Source organism: Marmota monax, unplaced genomic scaffold, assembly GCF_021218885.2.
Source record: "Marmota monax isolate L192 unplaced genomic scaffold, Marmota_monax_Labrador192_F-V1.1 WCK01_AAM20220418_F8-fsc00015, whole genome shotgun sequence".
Taxonomy (NCBI): domain Eukaryota; kingdom Metazoa; phylum Chordata; class Mammalia; order Rodentia; family Sciuridae; genus Marmota; species Marmota monax.
This window is the reverse complement of record NW_026692194.1, coordinates 12,359,742-12,376,056: the sequence shown is the minus strand read 5'-3', so window position 1 is coordinate 12,376,056 and position 16,315 is coordinate 12,359,742. Positions and strand designations below refer to the sequence as shown.

General features: G+C 32.6%; 1 protein-coding gene across 5 annotated transcripts in view; it reads right to left on the bottom strand.

The window, feature by feature from the left end:
* Nucleotides 1-16,315, bottom strand: part of Ccdc88a (coiled-coil domain containing 88A) — a 124,341-nt gene continuing 108,026 nt past the window's right edge. Inside the window, exons 26-33 of one of the 5 annotated variants that reach the window (XR_006847034.2) lie at nt 14,085-14,168; nt 12,897-13,100; nt 12,243-12,314; nt 11,160-11,240; nt 8,808-9,076; nt 8,286-8,392; nt 3,406-3,505; nt 1-2,917 (exon numbers count right to left, since the gene is read on the bottom strand). Coding sequence is in view for 4 of the 5 variants with exons in the window: in XM_046423777.2 (XP_046279733.1) it covers nt 7,400-8,392; nt 8,808-9,076; nt 11,160-11,240; nt 12,243-12,314; nt 12,897-13,100; nt 14,085-14,168 (1,703 nt within the window). In the remaining variant the exon portion in view is untranslated. Of the gene's footprint in view, nt 2,918-3,405; nt 3,506-6,517; nt 8,393-8,807; nt 9,077-11,159; nt 11,241-12,242; nt 12,315-12,896; nt 13,101-14,084; nt 14,169-16,315 lie in introns of those variants that run through there. The other 4 variants (XM_046423793.2, XM_046423811.2, XM_046423777.2 and 1 more) reach the window with 4 other exon arrangements.

The window sequence follows — 16,315 nt, the reverse complement described above, 5'->3', positions numbered from 1 at the left end:
TTCCTTTTAAGGCATTTCATTATCCAAATAACATGTACATCAAGTTTGTATGTTATAAAATGGGCTCCTTTTGTATTACTCATTCAAGGCTTTAAGAAAAAAAACACATTTTGGGATTAAGCAGTTGAAAAGAAAAACACAAAATTCACTTTTCTTTTAAAAAGTAACTTAAAATACAAAAGTAATTTAGAATACATTATTATTCCCATTATAATTTCAGATTTGGTACAGTATCATTTTCATTTCCTGACATAATCTGTTAAGACAGTACAGGTTGTAGAACTTGATCTGTGAGGTGGCTGCAATTCTATTACACGCACGGTGGTTTTTTAAAATAGGCCCTTACCATGCCTGGCATGAAAGGTGCTACATACGAACCTGTCTTATAAACTCTTTGGTAACCACCAATTCAAAAACTTGGACCAAAACATTTCCACATGGCTAGATTTGAAGCACATGATTACAGCTCTAGGCCAAAGTTATTACCCTGTATATTGAATTTTTCAGTTTCCTTAGGGGTTTTAGGTATTGATTCAGAGTAGAACCAGAAAATTAAAAGTATGTCTGGCTCATCAGGAATAGGCCCTGGTGAGTTTCCAGTTGGCTTTACTATTTTGTTTGACAGAAGTTTATGTATGTAAGGTAAAAGAGTGGCTTCCTACATGTTTGCTTCTGGCGGTAGCTTTTGGAGAAAGTAAAATATTCATGTGGTTATTATCTAGTCCTTTCTTGAAATGGTATGAAAAAGGTGATGAATATAATTGAGAGTATTTGTTATTTTTACAGTCTCACTATGTCCCCTTGTTTGATTCTTTTCAATTGTCCTTTTAGATCAGCCTTTTTAAATTTAGTACTTCAAAGGCTGTCATTCAGCATTTTCTGTAGAAACAGTAATGTGCTGGTTAATTCAGCAGATTCTCTATTTTAGAATATTAGTATCCTGGAGAGGTGAAAGTGTGATATTCATCTTCATTGGGCCACCTCACACTCATTAAATTTCAACTTTTCAGTAACAGTTCTGGGATGTGTCCTAGCTGTGCAAATTAGATGCTAGTTAATATAAATCTAAGTTACCCACTTACTGTATTTAGCTAAAACATAATGTCTACATTTACTTTCAACTTACCCAACCAAAAATAAATTTACATTTTTTACATGCAAAGTGTCTCTAGACTGTCATGATACCCATTTACCAATTTGATACTTGAATCAAGGGAGTCGTGATAGAGAGATCTCAAAGTCTAGAGAATAGATTTTGAATATTTCTGTTGTGCAATATTTGTATTTCAGTAAGAATCCTTTGTATTTACATTTATATAGCACCTTTCATCCAAGAGTTTCAAAGAGATTTAACTTTATTTGGTGGCAAAACCTACGTTAATGATGACACTGAGTTAATAAATCCAAGTTCTCTAATTTTCATTTCTATTTCTGGTCAGCTAAACATGCTGTCTCTCTTTCTTTTTTATTGATGGTCTTTCCAAAGACAACTATAAATACAACACTGCTAACCAAAAAGAGAGACAGATGGACGGAAGGGGAGAGAGGCTATTCTCATGGCTACTGGGTTAGTGATGATACACACACAGTTCATAAACCACATATTAAGGAATAAGGAATCATTTCTAAAAAGTCCTTTAGAGCTGGTAATGAGAGCCTAAGAAGTGTGCTATTAAAATAAAAAATAGTCAATATCTTATTTCAGAAGACTATTTGATATTTATTGTTAAGTAATGAATTTGTATTAATGAGTATCAATGCAGTTTTTTGGACTTCATAAGAAAATAAAACTGTGATATAAAAATTGGAACTACTAAAAAATGATGTTTCTCTGGGTTAACTAAATCTACTTTTTTGTGCTTCTTCCAAATGTTTAAGGTAACAAATGCATACAAATATTTCAAAAGTACCTGTTATTCAGTTTTCAACTTTAATGTAATATTATAAAGAACAAAAACAGAAAAGTTCTTATTAATAAATGATAACCTTAATAATAAATGAGTTCCTGGCAAAATGCAGATTGTAATAAATTATTTACATTATTTTTGCCATAAGAAAACTTCTTAAGCAACAGTCAGCTCTCAAGTTAAAAAAAAAAAAAAAAAGAAAAGAAACATACGTAGCCCAACAGTAAAGAAGTGAAAGAGTGAAACAGCTTTACCTTGGGAATGCTATTTAGTGGAAAACCATCTTATTAAAAAAAGTTTCAGAAAAACACTTTTATCTTGGATCAATATATGAATGCTTAGTGTAGCTTAGTTAGGAATATGGAAGATTAATATTTTTATAACTCCTATCTCTTGTTATGAATTTTCAGATTTATCTTATAAACTGAATTTTTTGCAGTGCATCAAGATAACTGACTTTAAAAAGAAAAAAAAAAAAAGTACCAACACATGCAGTCTAACGAAAAAAAGGCTCTGACATGCCAAAACAATTTTCTCTGTATCTTCATATATAGTACATTCCACAAAATACTACAGCATTTAATTTAGATTTACACAACTAAATATAAATGGCTAGATTTGGGCTAATACTTAGCAGAAGCATTAAGCAAACATAGATAAATTCATAAACAAATGATGAGAGAAGTAGATTGTTCCTGGAGTACTTCTTTTAACACTTGACCTTAAAACACTTGGTCCTTAGTGAGAGAACGTCCTTTATTCAGTAGAGCTTAACAATACAACGTATAGTTAAGTCCTAAAACCTTCTAAAACTTTTGGCAGTTGAATCCAGTAGTGCTCCTTGATTCAAGGAAGGAATGAAGGTTTGTATTTCTTGCCTGCTCTATTCACGAAGGATTGTTTAAAAGTCTCCTTAAAGATTTTAAAAAAATGGTTCCTATAGTTGCTAGGTGTCTTGTTACTTCAGAAATAAAGGCTTCATACTGAGAAACTGAAGGACACTTTTCTCTCTGTATTTAGTTGAAAGGCAGAAAGAAGAAAGAAAATATAAGAAAAGCTTGAAGATAAGAGGGATACTAACTACAGAACAGCCACTATGAACAGCATGCACCAGATACTTCAATGGGAATGAGAGAGTGACAGAAAATGAGACAACTTTTCTTTATAGAATAGGCATCTAGTTTATTCTCATTAGTTATCAACAAAATAGTGGGGGAAGCTCTATTTTTACCATAAAAAGATTATCATTACTCACCAGAAAAATTAAATTTAAAGTGAAGGGAAAAGAAGAATATGTAAAGATTTGTTCCCTGTCCTGACAGGCAAAAACCTAGGGCAACCAACTAATCTTGTTTTACTAGTAAACAAGACAGAAAGTCAACCAATTAAGCAAGCAATATTTACATCTGTTAATGCAATATGCACTTGTTCTCAACTTAATTTGGTTAGTTTGTATAAATGAGACTAATCTCATTTACATTATAAGCAGTAAACTCACCACTTGGCCCACATGTCATGTAGTGGGCAATAGAATTAGGAGCTTTGTTGCTCCCTAGACCTGCTTTTTGAATGTCTGCTTTCTTGTACTTTGTCCACATCTGCAGGAGAAAAGCAGTTCATGTTATTTATTCAAAGTTAAACAAAACAATTCATGAAGATTAGACACTAAAGAGTTCTCATTGAGTAGGGTAAGGAGAAGGAAACTGTAACTGGGAAATTTATTAACCTGATAGACATCTCATTATTTAAAGATGATTTTCACACTTAATTCGTTAATTTATTTTTCAGTATTGGGGACTGAACTCAGGGACACATTACAAATGAATTACATCCCTAGCTGTTTTTATTGTTTATTTTGGGACAGGGTCTCACTAAGTTACTTAGGCCCTTGCTTAAGCTGCTGAGTTGGCCTCGAATTTACAATCTTCCTGTCTAAGCCTCCCATGTTGCTGGGATTACAGGCATGTGCCACTGCGCCTGGCTTAATTTTTAAATTTATTTATATAATTATGAATTTATGTATTTATTTATTTAGTTCAGGGCTGAGGATTGAACCCAGGGCCTCACAAATGCCAGGCAAGGTGTCTTGCACAGAGTCACATCTCTAGCCCTTGATTTTTATATTTTAAAGCTACAAACATTATAAAAGCTATCACTATTTCTTAAAAACCTATAACAATGATATTTTTCTGTGTGTCAGGCTCACATGCTTTATTTAGTAAATATTTGTTTATTTACCAAATGGTTACGTAACATACAGTTTTTTTAAACTTTATTTTATTTATTTACTATTTTATGTGGTGTTGAGGGTGCTGAGAATCAAACCCAGTGCCACACATGTGCTAGGCAAATGCTCTACCACTGAGCCACAACCTCAGACCTACATACAGTTTTTAAAGTAAACTATAATTTTGCATATAACAGAAGCATCCAGAATGAAATATTTGTATTATTTACTAAGAAAACTAGGGTTGAGTTATATTTTTTAAATAATATGCCACTCTTACTGATTACAGCTAAAATTGTTTTGCTCAAAGTGGATCTATAGCATGACATTATGTGTATAATATTGCACAAATCATATGGGTATAACTTCTGGAAACCTAACTCAGGAATATAAAAGCTATTTAATTTCATTGTTTATAAAATTGAATAATTTTGAATCTTCAAATTGTTTTCAAATAAACCTTTGTGAAGCTGTAGATATTCAGGGAGGTGTCTTAGAGAAAATAAGCGCAGCTGCTTAACTGAGTCTGAATTGATTTATCTTAAATTTTCTTTTGCCATCTACGTAAATTTTCATTTACAGAAAGTATTATGCTAATTTAAACAAAATTTTTGGAGGCAATGGTTCTGTACAATTTATAAGTTTTTTTCCCCCACCACAAAAATTTTACTTCAATTGCTCTGAAGTAACGGAGGTAAGATACTAGTTTTGTTTTGGGGAAATTTCATGACTCCATGGCAGGTGATGGTTTCTGGAGGAAGTCTAATCTGCATTCGCAGACAATCTTCAGGACTCATGGAAATGTTATGTATTTGTTCTACATGCACAGTGTATATATTCATTTTGAAAATATGCTATATATCTATACACATACAATTATTTGGGAGGAAATACTTCTTTCCTATAAGTTTAATTGTAAAATAACCACATTAATATAACAGTACATGAGTTTTAAATGTATTTTGAATGAATAAAGTTAATATTTTAAGTTTAAAGTATTATGGGTAGATTTATGATATCTAAAAAATTTGAAATACTTGCAAAACAATCTTTGACTCAATATGGAAAAGGAACAACACTAATTGTATTTGTATCATATATGGCTCCCATCTAAGCTATATTTACCATTAAACTGATACTAGGTGATAAAAAAAGACTATAATCCCAGTGATTTGGGAAGCTGACGGAGGAGGATGGCAAGTTTGAGGTCAGCCTTGGCCACTCAGTGAGACCCTATGGGTTGGAGGGGAGTAAAAGGGAATGGGAATGCAATTCAGTGGTACAGCATCCCTAAGTTCAATACCCAGTGAGAGAGAGAGAGAGAAAGGAAGAAGAAGGAGGAGGAGGAGGAGGAGGGGAGGGACAGGGGGAGGAGACAGAGAGAAAACAGAGGGAAAAATAAATATTAGTACCCAAAATTTTGGAATGTTAGGACTAACTGAGCAAAAACTGATAGTAAAATAGAATGAAGTATTCATGCAGAAAGTGTAGTAGGTGGTACTAAAAAAGGTGAAAATTTCTGATTTTGTACATCTGATTACCTAGATGTAAGGTACTGGACCAAATGGAAGGAGCCTAGTCTGTGAAATGATGTTAAGTATGAGACTTAATTTACCAAGGATACACATTTCATTAAGCAAAGATTCTCTGTGATTTTTCCTCTAGTCCAATAATAACAGCTTAATAATCATGAATATAAAATAATAATTAATTCTTTCTTTCTTAAAGTCACATTTCAAGGCATTCCTTCCAGATTCCAGGCTGAGTTATTTTCAGTAATAGTTAGGCTCAACCAAAATGGCAAAAATATTCCAAAGACAGATCTAAGATATATTCCTCCAGATGTAAGTGAATCAGGATTACAGTTTTTTCCCTTAATATTCTGGGAATTAGAAATTCAAGTTTATCTGGTTTGCTTTAAAAGTTATATTAACATAGAAAGATAATTTAGAAGTGTATGACAGGGCTGAGGTGTACCTCAGTGGTAAAGCACTTGCCTAGCATGCGCGAGGCACTGGGTTCGATTCTCAGCATCATATAAAAATAAATAAATAAATAAATAAAATAAAGGTATTGTGTCCATCTACAACTTAAAAAAAAGTTTACGACAACGGAGTTAAGAGTTTGCAATTATATTTATCTTATATATTGTGTTTTTTGCTACAGCGTTTATATTTGTTTTTGTTCTATAATTTGTCTTATAAAAACACATTTGTTTGTTTAAATGGTTACAAGTCCTAATTGTACATTTTAGCAAAAATGTATTAATTTTAAAAAACTGCTTTAAGGACATACATACATATTTTAATCATTAATTACAGAAGTGATGATTTTCACTTTGTAAACTTGCTACCCTTTTGAAATAGAAGGAAAAATACAAAAATTTCGAACACACTGAGTATGATTGTTTATTTCTCTTTGAGTCTATAAAAAAGAACTAGAAAAACTACTGTGTTAACTGGTTCCAAGTAAATAAATCATCTTGAAGGAAAGATAGTACTTAAACTGTTGTATTTATCAGGAAAATGCAAAGAAGAGAATTAGTACAACTGCTTCTAGTCACTGTGTAAATGACATTTAAATTTGAAGGGGTTTTCAATGGGTAACACTAAATTTATGAATATTTACAATGTCTTAAATCTGAACAATGTTTTATAAACATGGGCATCATTAAAATTTGCTACACAAAATGTTAAATTGCATTATTAACTATTTCTTTGTATGCACAATAGACAGCATAGTTAAACTATATAAGAAAATGATTTTTTTACATATTTTTCTTAATAATACTGTACATGTGCAATATAAAGTGCACATTCTGGGGGTAAAAAGGAGAGAGAGAAAAGTAGGAGCAGAAGATGAAGAAGCAGAGTGAGTGGACATTCGCTTTTTGTAAGCAACAAAGCAAATATGACTTTGAAATGTCTTACTGGAAACAGAACATGCAACTATTTTAACATGCATAGGATATCAATGTAATAACCTCTTTATCAAGTGACAAAAAATGTGAAAGAGGAGCACATATAGTTGAGGTTTTTAAAGTCATGCATACAATGTACAATGTAATTAATATTTCATGCAGGCTTTGGTGTGGTTACACATTTATGTATATATACATGCCATCACATACAGCTGAAGACAATGCCACAATTTTCAAATTAAAAAAAAAAACTAGCCAAATGATACTTTTCAATAGCAGCTCTTCAAATCAGATGAGAGAAGCACAGTGCATATTAAAGAACATCAAAGTATTGTGCAAATTTGATCATACACAACCATATTCATACCAAACAGTTTGATTATCCTCAGAAACCAACAATGCAGCTTCTGTGTCATCAGGATAGAGGCATGCAGGAATGATAAGGTTATTGCTATCTATAGAGGACTGTGAGTTACTGTTACTAGGGTTCTGACTATCAGAACACTGCTCATTATCTTTCTTTGCAGCTTTATCCGAAGGGGCAAAAACCTGGTCAGTATCTCTGGTGACTGATCTGAGAGGTAACCCACTTATGTTACTAACTAATTCTGTATTCAGGGATAAGAATGGCTGAGATGAATGAACCATAGTAAGTGATCCTATGTTATCTTTAGTTGCTATTCCAAATGCCTCATTAGATACATTAAAAGTAGCAAAAGTTTGGTTTGGAAAATGTGACTTTTCTGTTCTTGAGCTTCTAGTCAGGGCAGATAGAGACTCAAGCATATCTGTAGCTAAATCATTTTGGGCATGAGAATCTACAGCACATGTTGAACTGTGAAATGCATGAGAGGACCACTGGTGTAAATGGTACTCACTAGATGCTGCAGTGATGTTGCTATCAGCAGCAGGTGGAGGTGAATCAACTGATACAGGTACTCTACTGTCCTTGGTCAAAAAATCATGGATGCTTGTCCTTCGTGTAGTTCCTTCGGCAGTAGAGATCACACTACTTGCACGGGGTAAAGTGGCATAAGGATTGCTATCTTTTGATTGTCGTGACAGAGAGGTTTCTTTTACTAATTTTATCTTTCCTTGAGTGCCTGGTGTAGTTTTTCCTGAAGAACTAATCAAGTATGCATCTTCAGTCTTTCGAGGACCAGATCTCACAAATTCAGGCTTAGTTGTCCGTCTCTCATAGAAGTCCCCTGGGGCTTTTCCACTTACTGACCTGGCAAGACCAGAGCTAACTGGTTTGTCTTTTCCCAAAAAGTCAGAAGAGACAGACAAACTTTTCATTACTTCATCTAAGAGATTCTCTTGGCTTGAGGACTTTAACTGTTTAAAAAAAAAATAAAACAGATCAGTAAATACAGCCATGTTTTGATTTTCCTGATATACTGAGCTGTATGATATACAGATGCTGGTAATTCTTAACACTCCAGAATTTTTTAAAAAAAGCTCTAAAGTTCAAACAGATATTTAACTTGTGATTTAACTTGTGGTATTCTTCTTCTTCTTCTTCTTTTTTGGCACCATGGATTTGAACCCAGAGGCACTAACCACTGAACCACATCCCCAGCCCTTTTTTATTTTGAGACAGGATCTTACTATGTTTCTTAGGGCCTCCCTAAATTGCTGAGGCTAGCTTTGAACTTGCAATCCTTCAGCCTCAGCCTCCTGAACCCTGGGATTACAACCACTGCATGAGGTAATATTCATGTTAATTAAGGTCATCATACATAAAACTAACCTGTATTGAGGTAAGCTTGTTGCTTTCTTCCAAAAACTGTTGTAGAGTAACAATTTCACTTCCAGGGGAACCAGTTTTGATTTTGTGATGTGCTCGACTTTCTAGTGTTTCAGGCATTTTGTGCTGGAGCACTGGACTTGATCTGGTCTGTCTTTTCAAGTACTGGATTGGACTGCTACCACTGCTGGACCAAGTCTCATGATCATGAAGCAGGCTAAATTCTCCACTGCTGTGGCTTTGTGGCCTGCTTTGGTTATTAACTGCACCTGCTTTTGGAGTAAATGGTATGTTGAGACTTCAGTAATAGAGATGAGATTAATACTACATAAGCAGTAATATTTGTTGATGGGACTCTTACTGTATGAATAGTCAATCTTATTTTCAGGTTTTATTTAGAAACGCTTAGTAAACCACATTAATCTTTCATCAGTTTAACAACTATCTGTCACAGCTTGCTTCCTTATTTTGTCAAATTGACAGATATTTTAAGTTCCACGAGGACAAAAATTTGCTTTTACCATAATTCTCAGAGCCTAAAGAGAACCCCTTACATAGAAAACATTCAACATACTGATGACTAAATATATGAATAAACAGATGAGTGAATAATACATTTTTAAAAATTCAGGCTCAATTAATTGTAAAATTTAGTCAAGAACATGATTACATGAATTTTAAATTATTTCAAGATGTTAAAATCTAAAACTGTTCTGAATGCAAAAAAAAAAAAAAAAAAAAAAAAAAAACAGAGGTAAAACAAGAAAAGATTTCTAGTTCTTTGTTTCTCTGTGAAGTTCCCTTTACTTATTTGAAGGTTCTGTTCATCCTAATTGAATACTTAAATTAAAATTTAAATAACACACACATAAGGTAAGTCAAATGGAGACATGATACAGTTAGTTAGAAAACTCCAGTAAAATATGAAATCAAATATTTACTGTTTTATTCTTTTCTTAATGAATCATCTTATTGTTCCTACTGTCCACTGTTGGTATGTTGCCTACATAGTCTTATAAGACTCAGTTGAAGGTCAATTATATAGAATTAGTTAGTTCTGGAATAAAGCTCCCTAAAATTGATACTATTCCTAAAGAGTACTGATTTATTTTGATCAATAAAAAACTGTATAACACATCAAAACAGAAAATGAAACATTCCATGGTTTCCTAATTACAGAGAGTAAAGTGGGAGATGAAAGAATTTATCCCAACTTATGTAACATTTCACAGCAATAGCATTTTCTTAAATTTTCAAATAAAAAGAAATTCTTCACAGTTTATACTATGTTTTCTTACTGGATATAATATGCTTGTAAAAATTTTTTTTAAATCCCTCAAAATCAGATATTTTACATCACTGCAGTATGGCATAGCATTCATGATGAAATTACAACTGAGACAAAATAATTTTATAATCCTCAAAGCACCAGAATATATTCATTATATAATTTGATAATTCTGGACTATACAGGATAACTATAATAGATTGGTTAAATAATTCCAGCATCTGAAAAGGCAGTATATCTTCAAAGAAAAAGATTTTAGTCAAAGTTTCCATACATTTAACATAAAAGCCTCACCTCTGAATGCATATTTAAGAAGTGACGAAGAAGTATTGAAATAATTCTTTCTATGAGCAATATGCATCCATATAGTTCTTGTGCAACACACACACACAGACAACTGCTTTTCAAATTAAAAAGAACAAAGCTTAATTTTATTTTGTGGATAAATTAAGCTAAAAGTATTTCTAAAATATGATTAATGTAAGTTTATTTATTTATTTATTTATTTTATTTATTTATTTTAGTTCTCGGCAGACACAACATCTTTGTATGTGGTGCTGAGGATCGAACCCGGGCCGCACGCATGCCAGGCGAGCGTGCTACCGCTTGAGCCACATCCCCAGCCCTAATGTAAGTTTAAAGTACATGAATCATAAGAAAATTAAGGACAATCACTTAGATGTCCAACAAAATGTAAGTAAAATAAGGACCTATGAACAATTTTTATGTACAACACGAATATTTTATCTGTGAAGATGAAAAACTGAAACCAAAATAACTGCTCCTGTTTTTACATTAGTATTCATTGAAATACATATGTATTACAATGAAAAAAATACAAATGTTCAAAAGACTATGTTCCAAACACAGATTTGTATTTCACACTTTATCCTGGAAATGTCATCTCATCTCCAACTTTGTTCCCCACTGGTGCTGAGGACTGAAAACAGGGTCTTGTGCATGCTAAGCATGTGTTCTACCAATAAGCTACAGGCTCAGCCCCACCCAAACTTTTAATTAGTACTGGAAATGGATGGATTACATTAATAAATTTACCTACAGCATACCTTTGACTTCATGGAGTGAAGCATTATTATTGCTATTGCTAGTGGATGTTCTGCCACTATCAAGGCTGGCTGGTCTTGAAGCTAAATGAAAAAATCAGGAGACAGTGTGATAAAACTTCTAAGCTGATAACACTGAATTGTACATTCTGATCACAGAATGCTTTGAGGAAGCAATCATGCATACTTTCACAGACTAAGCATGCCCACAGACAGGTGAATCTTGTAGTTTAGAAAGCAAAGACATTTTCAGATTGTAGTCCTATCTACAATAGATAGAAACAGCCGTACAGTTCACATTGCCCTATGCTACTACTTCTTAAAACCCTGCTTAAAATTCCATGAAATTCCTCTATTATGTTATCCATTTATTATTATTAATAATGGTTAAGTTTTTTAACATATGATTTCAGGTGGAAATTAAACAATCTGAAATATTCAATTGTAGAAACTTTGCTAAAGTTCATCCTTTGCCAAAATGAGTATTTACAAACCAATGGTAAAATTAAACTCTTATAACTAAGCTTATGTAAAAATAGAAATAAAATTATCTTTGGAGATTGTGCAGGCATATTTTATAAATGACCTTGATTAAAAGAAAAAGCATGTAAATCAAAGGCTGAATGTTCTCTCTGATAAGTGGATGATGATTCATAATGGGGGAGGATGGGAAAAATGGAGGAACTTTGATTGGGTAAAGGAGAGGGAGGAAAAATGGTGGAATGAGATGAACATCATTATCCTAGGACCATGTATGATTGCACATATGGTGCAACACTACATTGTATACAACCAGAAAAATGAAAAGTTGTGCTGCAACTGTGTAACGAATCAAAATGCATTCTGCTGTCATATATGCCTAATTTATATAAATAAAAAAAAAACAGAAAACACATAGAGAAACAATAATATTAAAAAGGACAAAAGGGAGGATTAGGTTTGAAGAAATGGCAGAAGTAACTGTGAGATTCAGGACAGACAGAACATGCTTGCTGGCAATACCACATTTACTTTTCAATGCAAGAGTGTCAGCATTCCCATTTAGTATTTAATGTGTACTCCCTAAATAAAGGACCATAATCTTACCATGAACTCTTGATCCTGTACTAGAATCATCACTAATACCATGTGGACTTATGTCTTCAAAGGATGTAGCATCTACATAAAATAGCAAAATGGATATAAACATATTTTTGTAACAAAACAATACCACTACAAAATATTATTTACACAGAATATAGAAGTTCTTTTTCAATCACATATATCTTGACTTAACATATTTCATAGACTCAGCCAGAAACTGGAAATAGAAGTAAAGAATCAAGTAGTTCTGATGAGAGTTGACTTGCTTAGGGAAAATGTCAGAAGCAATGAAACAATCACTCCTGTGGCCCTGGAAAGTAAAACAAGAACCTGGATTGTTCTATGTAGTACTTTTACATTTTGTTTTGATTTTTAAACTTAGATTTCTTTCTCCTTTTTTCACTCTTTATCTGGTATACTTCTTTTCAATTGTTAGTTTATCAGCTGTTTATTATGAAAGTAGGCCTAGAGTAGATTTTAATTATTTGTGTAATGTTTTAAATTTTTGAAATGCTTTGGAAATTCCTCCAAATTAAATCCAGATTATGTTTTGATAATTATTTAAGGTTGTTTGAAAAAAAGAACACAGGGGAAAGTCAAATTAAAATTCCTGCTGTCAACAGTTACACCACAGTGCAAATAGCAGACGGCCTATACCTTTATTATTAACCAAATGCTTGGATCTGATGCCTGCAGAAGAGTTGACAGTTGAAAAGTTGATGGCTGTAGTAGAGAAGGCCATAGCTCCCAATTCTTTTCTCCTTTTACCCGTTGAAATATCATCAGGAACCTCCAAATTCTCAGTACTACCTGTCCACTGTCCTCCTGCTAGGACCATGGACTGCACCAGGTCATTCATGGCTGGGATGCAAATGAAAGCAAATGAATCAGCATGGTTAATGTATTGCTTTTATTTCTATTTTGTATTAAAAATGATCTGATTTTTGTCTATGAACTAATGAAAATGGACATTAAAAAAAACTATAACCACAAGGTCATTTGAATTATGACATGCATTCAGTTGAATGAAATGAGGAGGCCAAAGGCTGATAAGTTTCAGTAAATATTTTTATCCCACCTCCACCCGCTTTAAAAGACAAAGAAAGGAATTTTACTAGGTACAATTGCCATGCTTTTGCACAATGATGTGCAATATAATTAGAAGCCTTCATAATGTGGTTTTGTGGTGACAAAATGGAATGAATTAAGATGGAGAGCAATTCTTATATAGCATCACTATTGAAAATGAAGGAGTCCTTGGTCAGAGCAGGTTACTGAAGAAATTATTCATTTTATAAATAAGTACACCACTGAATAAAAACCTGAAAGAGATGATCTCCAGTGATAGAGACATTTAACGTGATTATGTAGTTACCCATTCCACTTAGAAAAAAAGAAACCCAGAATATTATTATATAAAGAATGACAAACATTTTCAAGGATTATAGGCCATTTTATTTATTTATTTAACCAGGTTCATTAAGTAAACAAATACCTAATGCTAAAGATTTTGTTATTTTTTCCTTAAGTAAATTTCTTGAGGGAAAAAAATCTCCATGGCATATAAAATGTTCTTTTTTCTGCCAACTTTCAGAAAGCACTGGAAATTTTAAAGTATATTACATGTATTATTAAACATATGCATGTATATGTATCAGTAGACATACATATAATGCAAACTCAGTGCAGACTTTGAAAAAAATATTCTTCCAGCTCCTTGTAGTAAAGGAAGACTGCACTTTGCAAAATAATAAACTGGCACAGTCCAGAGAAAGGTTAGTGAAAAATTAGTAATGGAATCTAGTGTAGTCATTTGAAAGAAGCTGAACTGTCATAAAGTCTTACACATGGAACGACGGTAGCAGGCCTTCATTTTGTCTTTATCCTTCGGTCTGTTCCTCAAAAAGGGCAGTCTTTTCAGTGCAACCACTTTAATGTCAGAGCATGAGGGAAAAACAGAAACAGGGAAATGAAAGAAAAAAGGGAGAAGAACAGATGGGAGTTAAATGTTGAAATTAAGGACAGAAATGAATGTTTTGAGTTTCAGCTATGTATGCTATATTAAAGCTTATTCTCATGCTGCTGAATGATAATGAAATATGAAATATGTACTTTGATATTTTAAAATACTTGGAAAAGCACTGAAGACAATGATGAGGAACATACTTGGAAAGCTTAGATTGGCTAAAGTACTATAAAAACAGGAACTGGTTAGAATTACTTAGGAAAGGACCAATTTTTCTAGTTAAATCATAAAGGCAAACTTTAAAAATTAGGCTATTGGTGTTCCATAAAGTACATGATGAAAATGAACAAGGCTTTTTAAGCCCTTATTTTCTTTTACTTTTGAAGTTAAAGGCTTTATTTTAGAAAAAATAATTTAGGAAACTGTACATTCTATTGTAACACATCAACAAAAAATTAGGGGTCCCTAAAGATGTTCTGAATAATCTAAAGAAACTTTTGAAGTTACCTTTCATTTTCCCCCTAAACTTTAATGAAGAAAATATTGATCTAAACTGTCTTCTAGTGCATCATTTATCAGTACCACAGAAATACATATGGTTTCAACCAAAGTCTAAAGATGAAACAAGCAATTATGTGGAGTTCATTTTACAAAAAGTTGGCTGGGGAAAAGGAAAAAAAGAATATATTGACAGCAGTAATAAGTGATAGCACTAAGCTCTGGTAAAGTGAAAAAGATAAAGACACCCCAAAGTAAGCAAAATGAGATAAAAATGCATATAATATTTTAAAACATTTCAAAGGGTGCTTTGGATGAGTTTATTTAAAAAAAACATTGCGTGAAAAAATTTTATCAGTGAAGGGATTACCACTCAAGCATAGGAGTCATTAGAATAAAAATTAAAATGTTCACTTGAGTCACTTAATCATTCTCAAGCTACATTTTTGTTAAGATTTATCTTAAGTATACGAAAAATTATGACCCCAGAAATGTAATATAGGAGTTGAGAAAACAACTTTTACAAGACTTAAAAACATATTACACACCCTTCTCAGGGTGTGCTATCATTTTGTAAATCATTGAACCTCTTTTAATAAGTTGAAAAGCATCATTCATTAAAGAGAATGCAATGGACATACAGTTTTTTAACTTGTTTGACTGCTAAGGTCTTTAATCTGACCTATTTCTCCTCAAACTTGGTAAACACAGCTGTTTTCAATGATTAAAAAGAATGGACTGAAAACAATGTAAAAATGGACACTTAGCTAAAACAAAGCTGGGTGGTTGCAGCATGCATGCACACACATGTTGTTTTGTTTAGACACTTTTTTCTTTTTCTGTTTTCAACTGTTTTCCAAAGACTGCTCTACTGACAGACAGACACTCTTCCAAAATGGATAAGATAAAAAATTTTAAATTTGCCAGGGATGAAATGTGATTCTTCTTATGGCAGTTAGTGTGCTGCTTTTTCCAAAGCACACTTAAAATTAAAGGAATATTAATACTGTTGGGTTTTGTGTCTGCTTTAAAAATTCTAAAAATGAACAACTGTAGGAAAGCAGAAGCAAGAATCCTTCTGCTTCTTCTGAATGTTCTGGCAGAGAGCATGAAAGAAATACAGATTTATACTTCTAACAGATAGGATGACCTCAAAAGAGATTGCTGTGCCTTTCTTGTGTATGCTCTCATACCTGAATCAAAACATCTTTGTTTAACTAAAAAAAAAATGAAGTAGATGTGTTACCATTTTTTTACTTAGTGTGAGGTATTTTATATCTAAAGGAGACAGTTAAAACATCTTTTAAAGGAAAACTTTAGGATTTCTCTAAAACAATAACTACAAATTTGTGGACAAGAGTAGATCGCAAAAGACCTAGGATGACAATAATTTTATTTGGAGAAATAGAATCAAAACTGCTTTCTAGAGATTAGTGTTTACATGTAAGAATGCATGTTTACTTTCTATTATTGTTGCTTGCCTATGGATTCTTGTATTTTGAAATACATGTTATAAAATGTTTAATATCCTCACTCCAAAATAATTGTTCCCTTTCAAAGATAATTCACCTGAAGCTCAAACACTGTGCAGTTTTCTGAATACTCTGAGAAT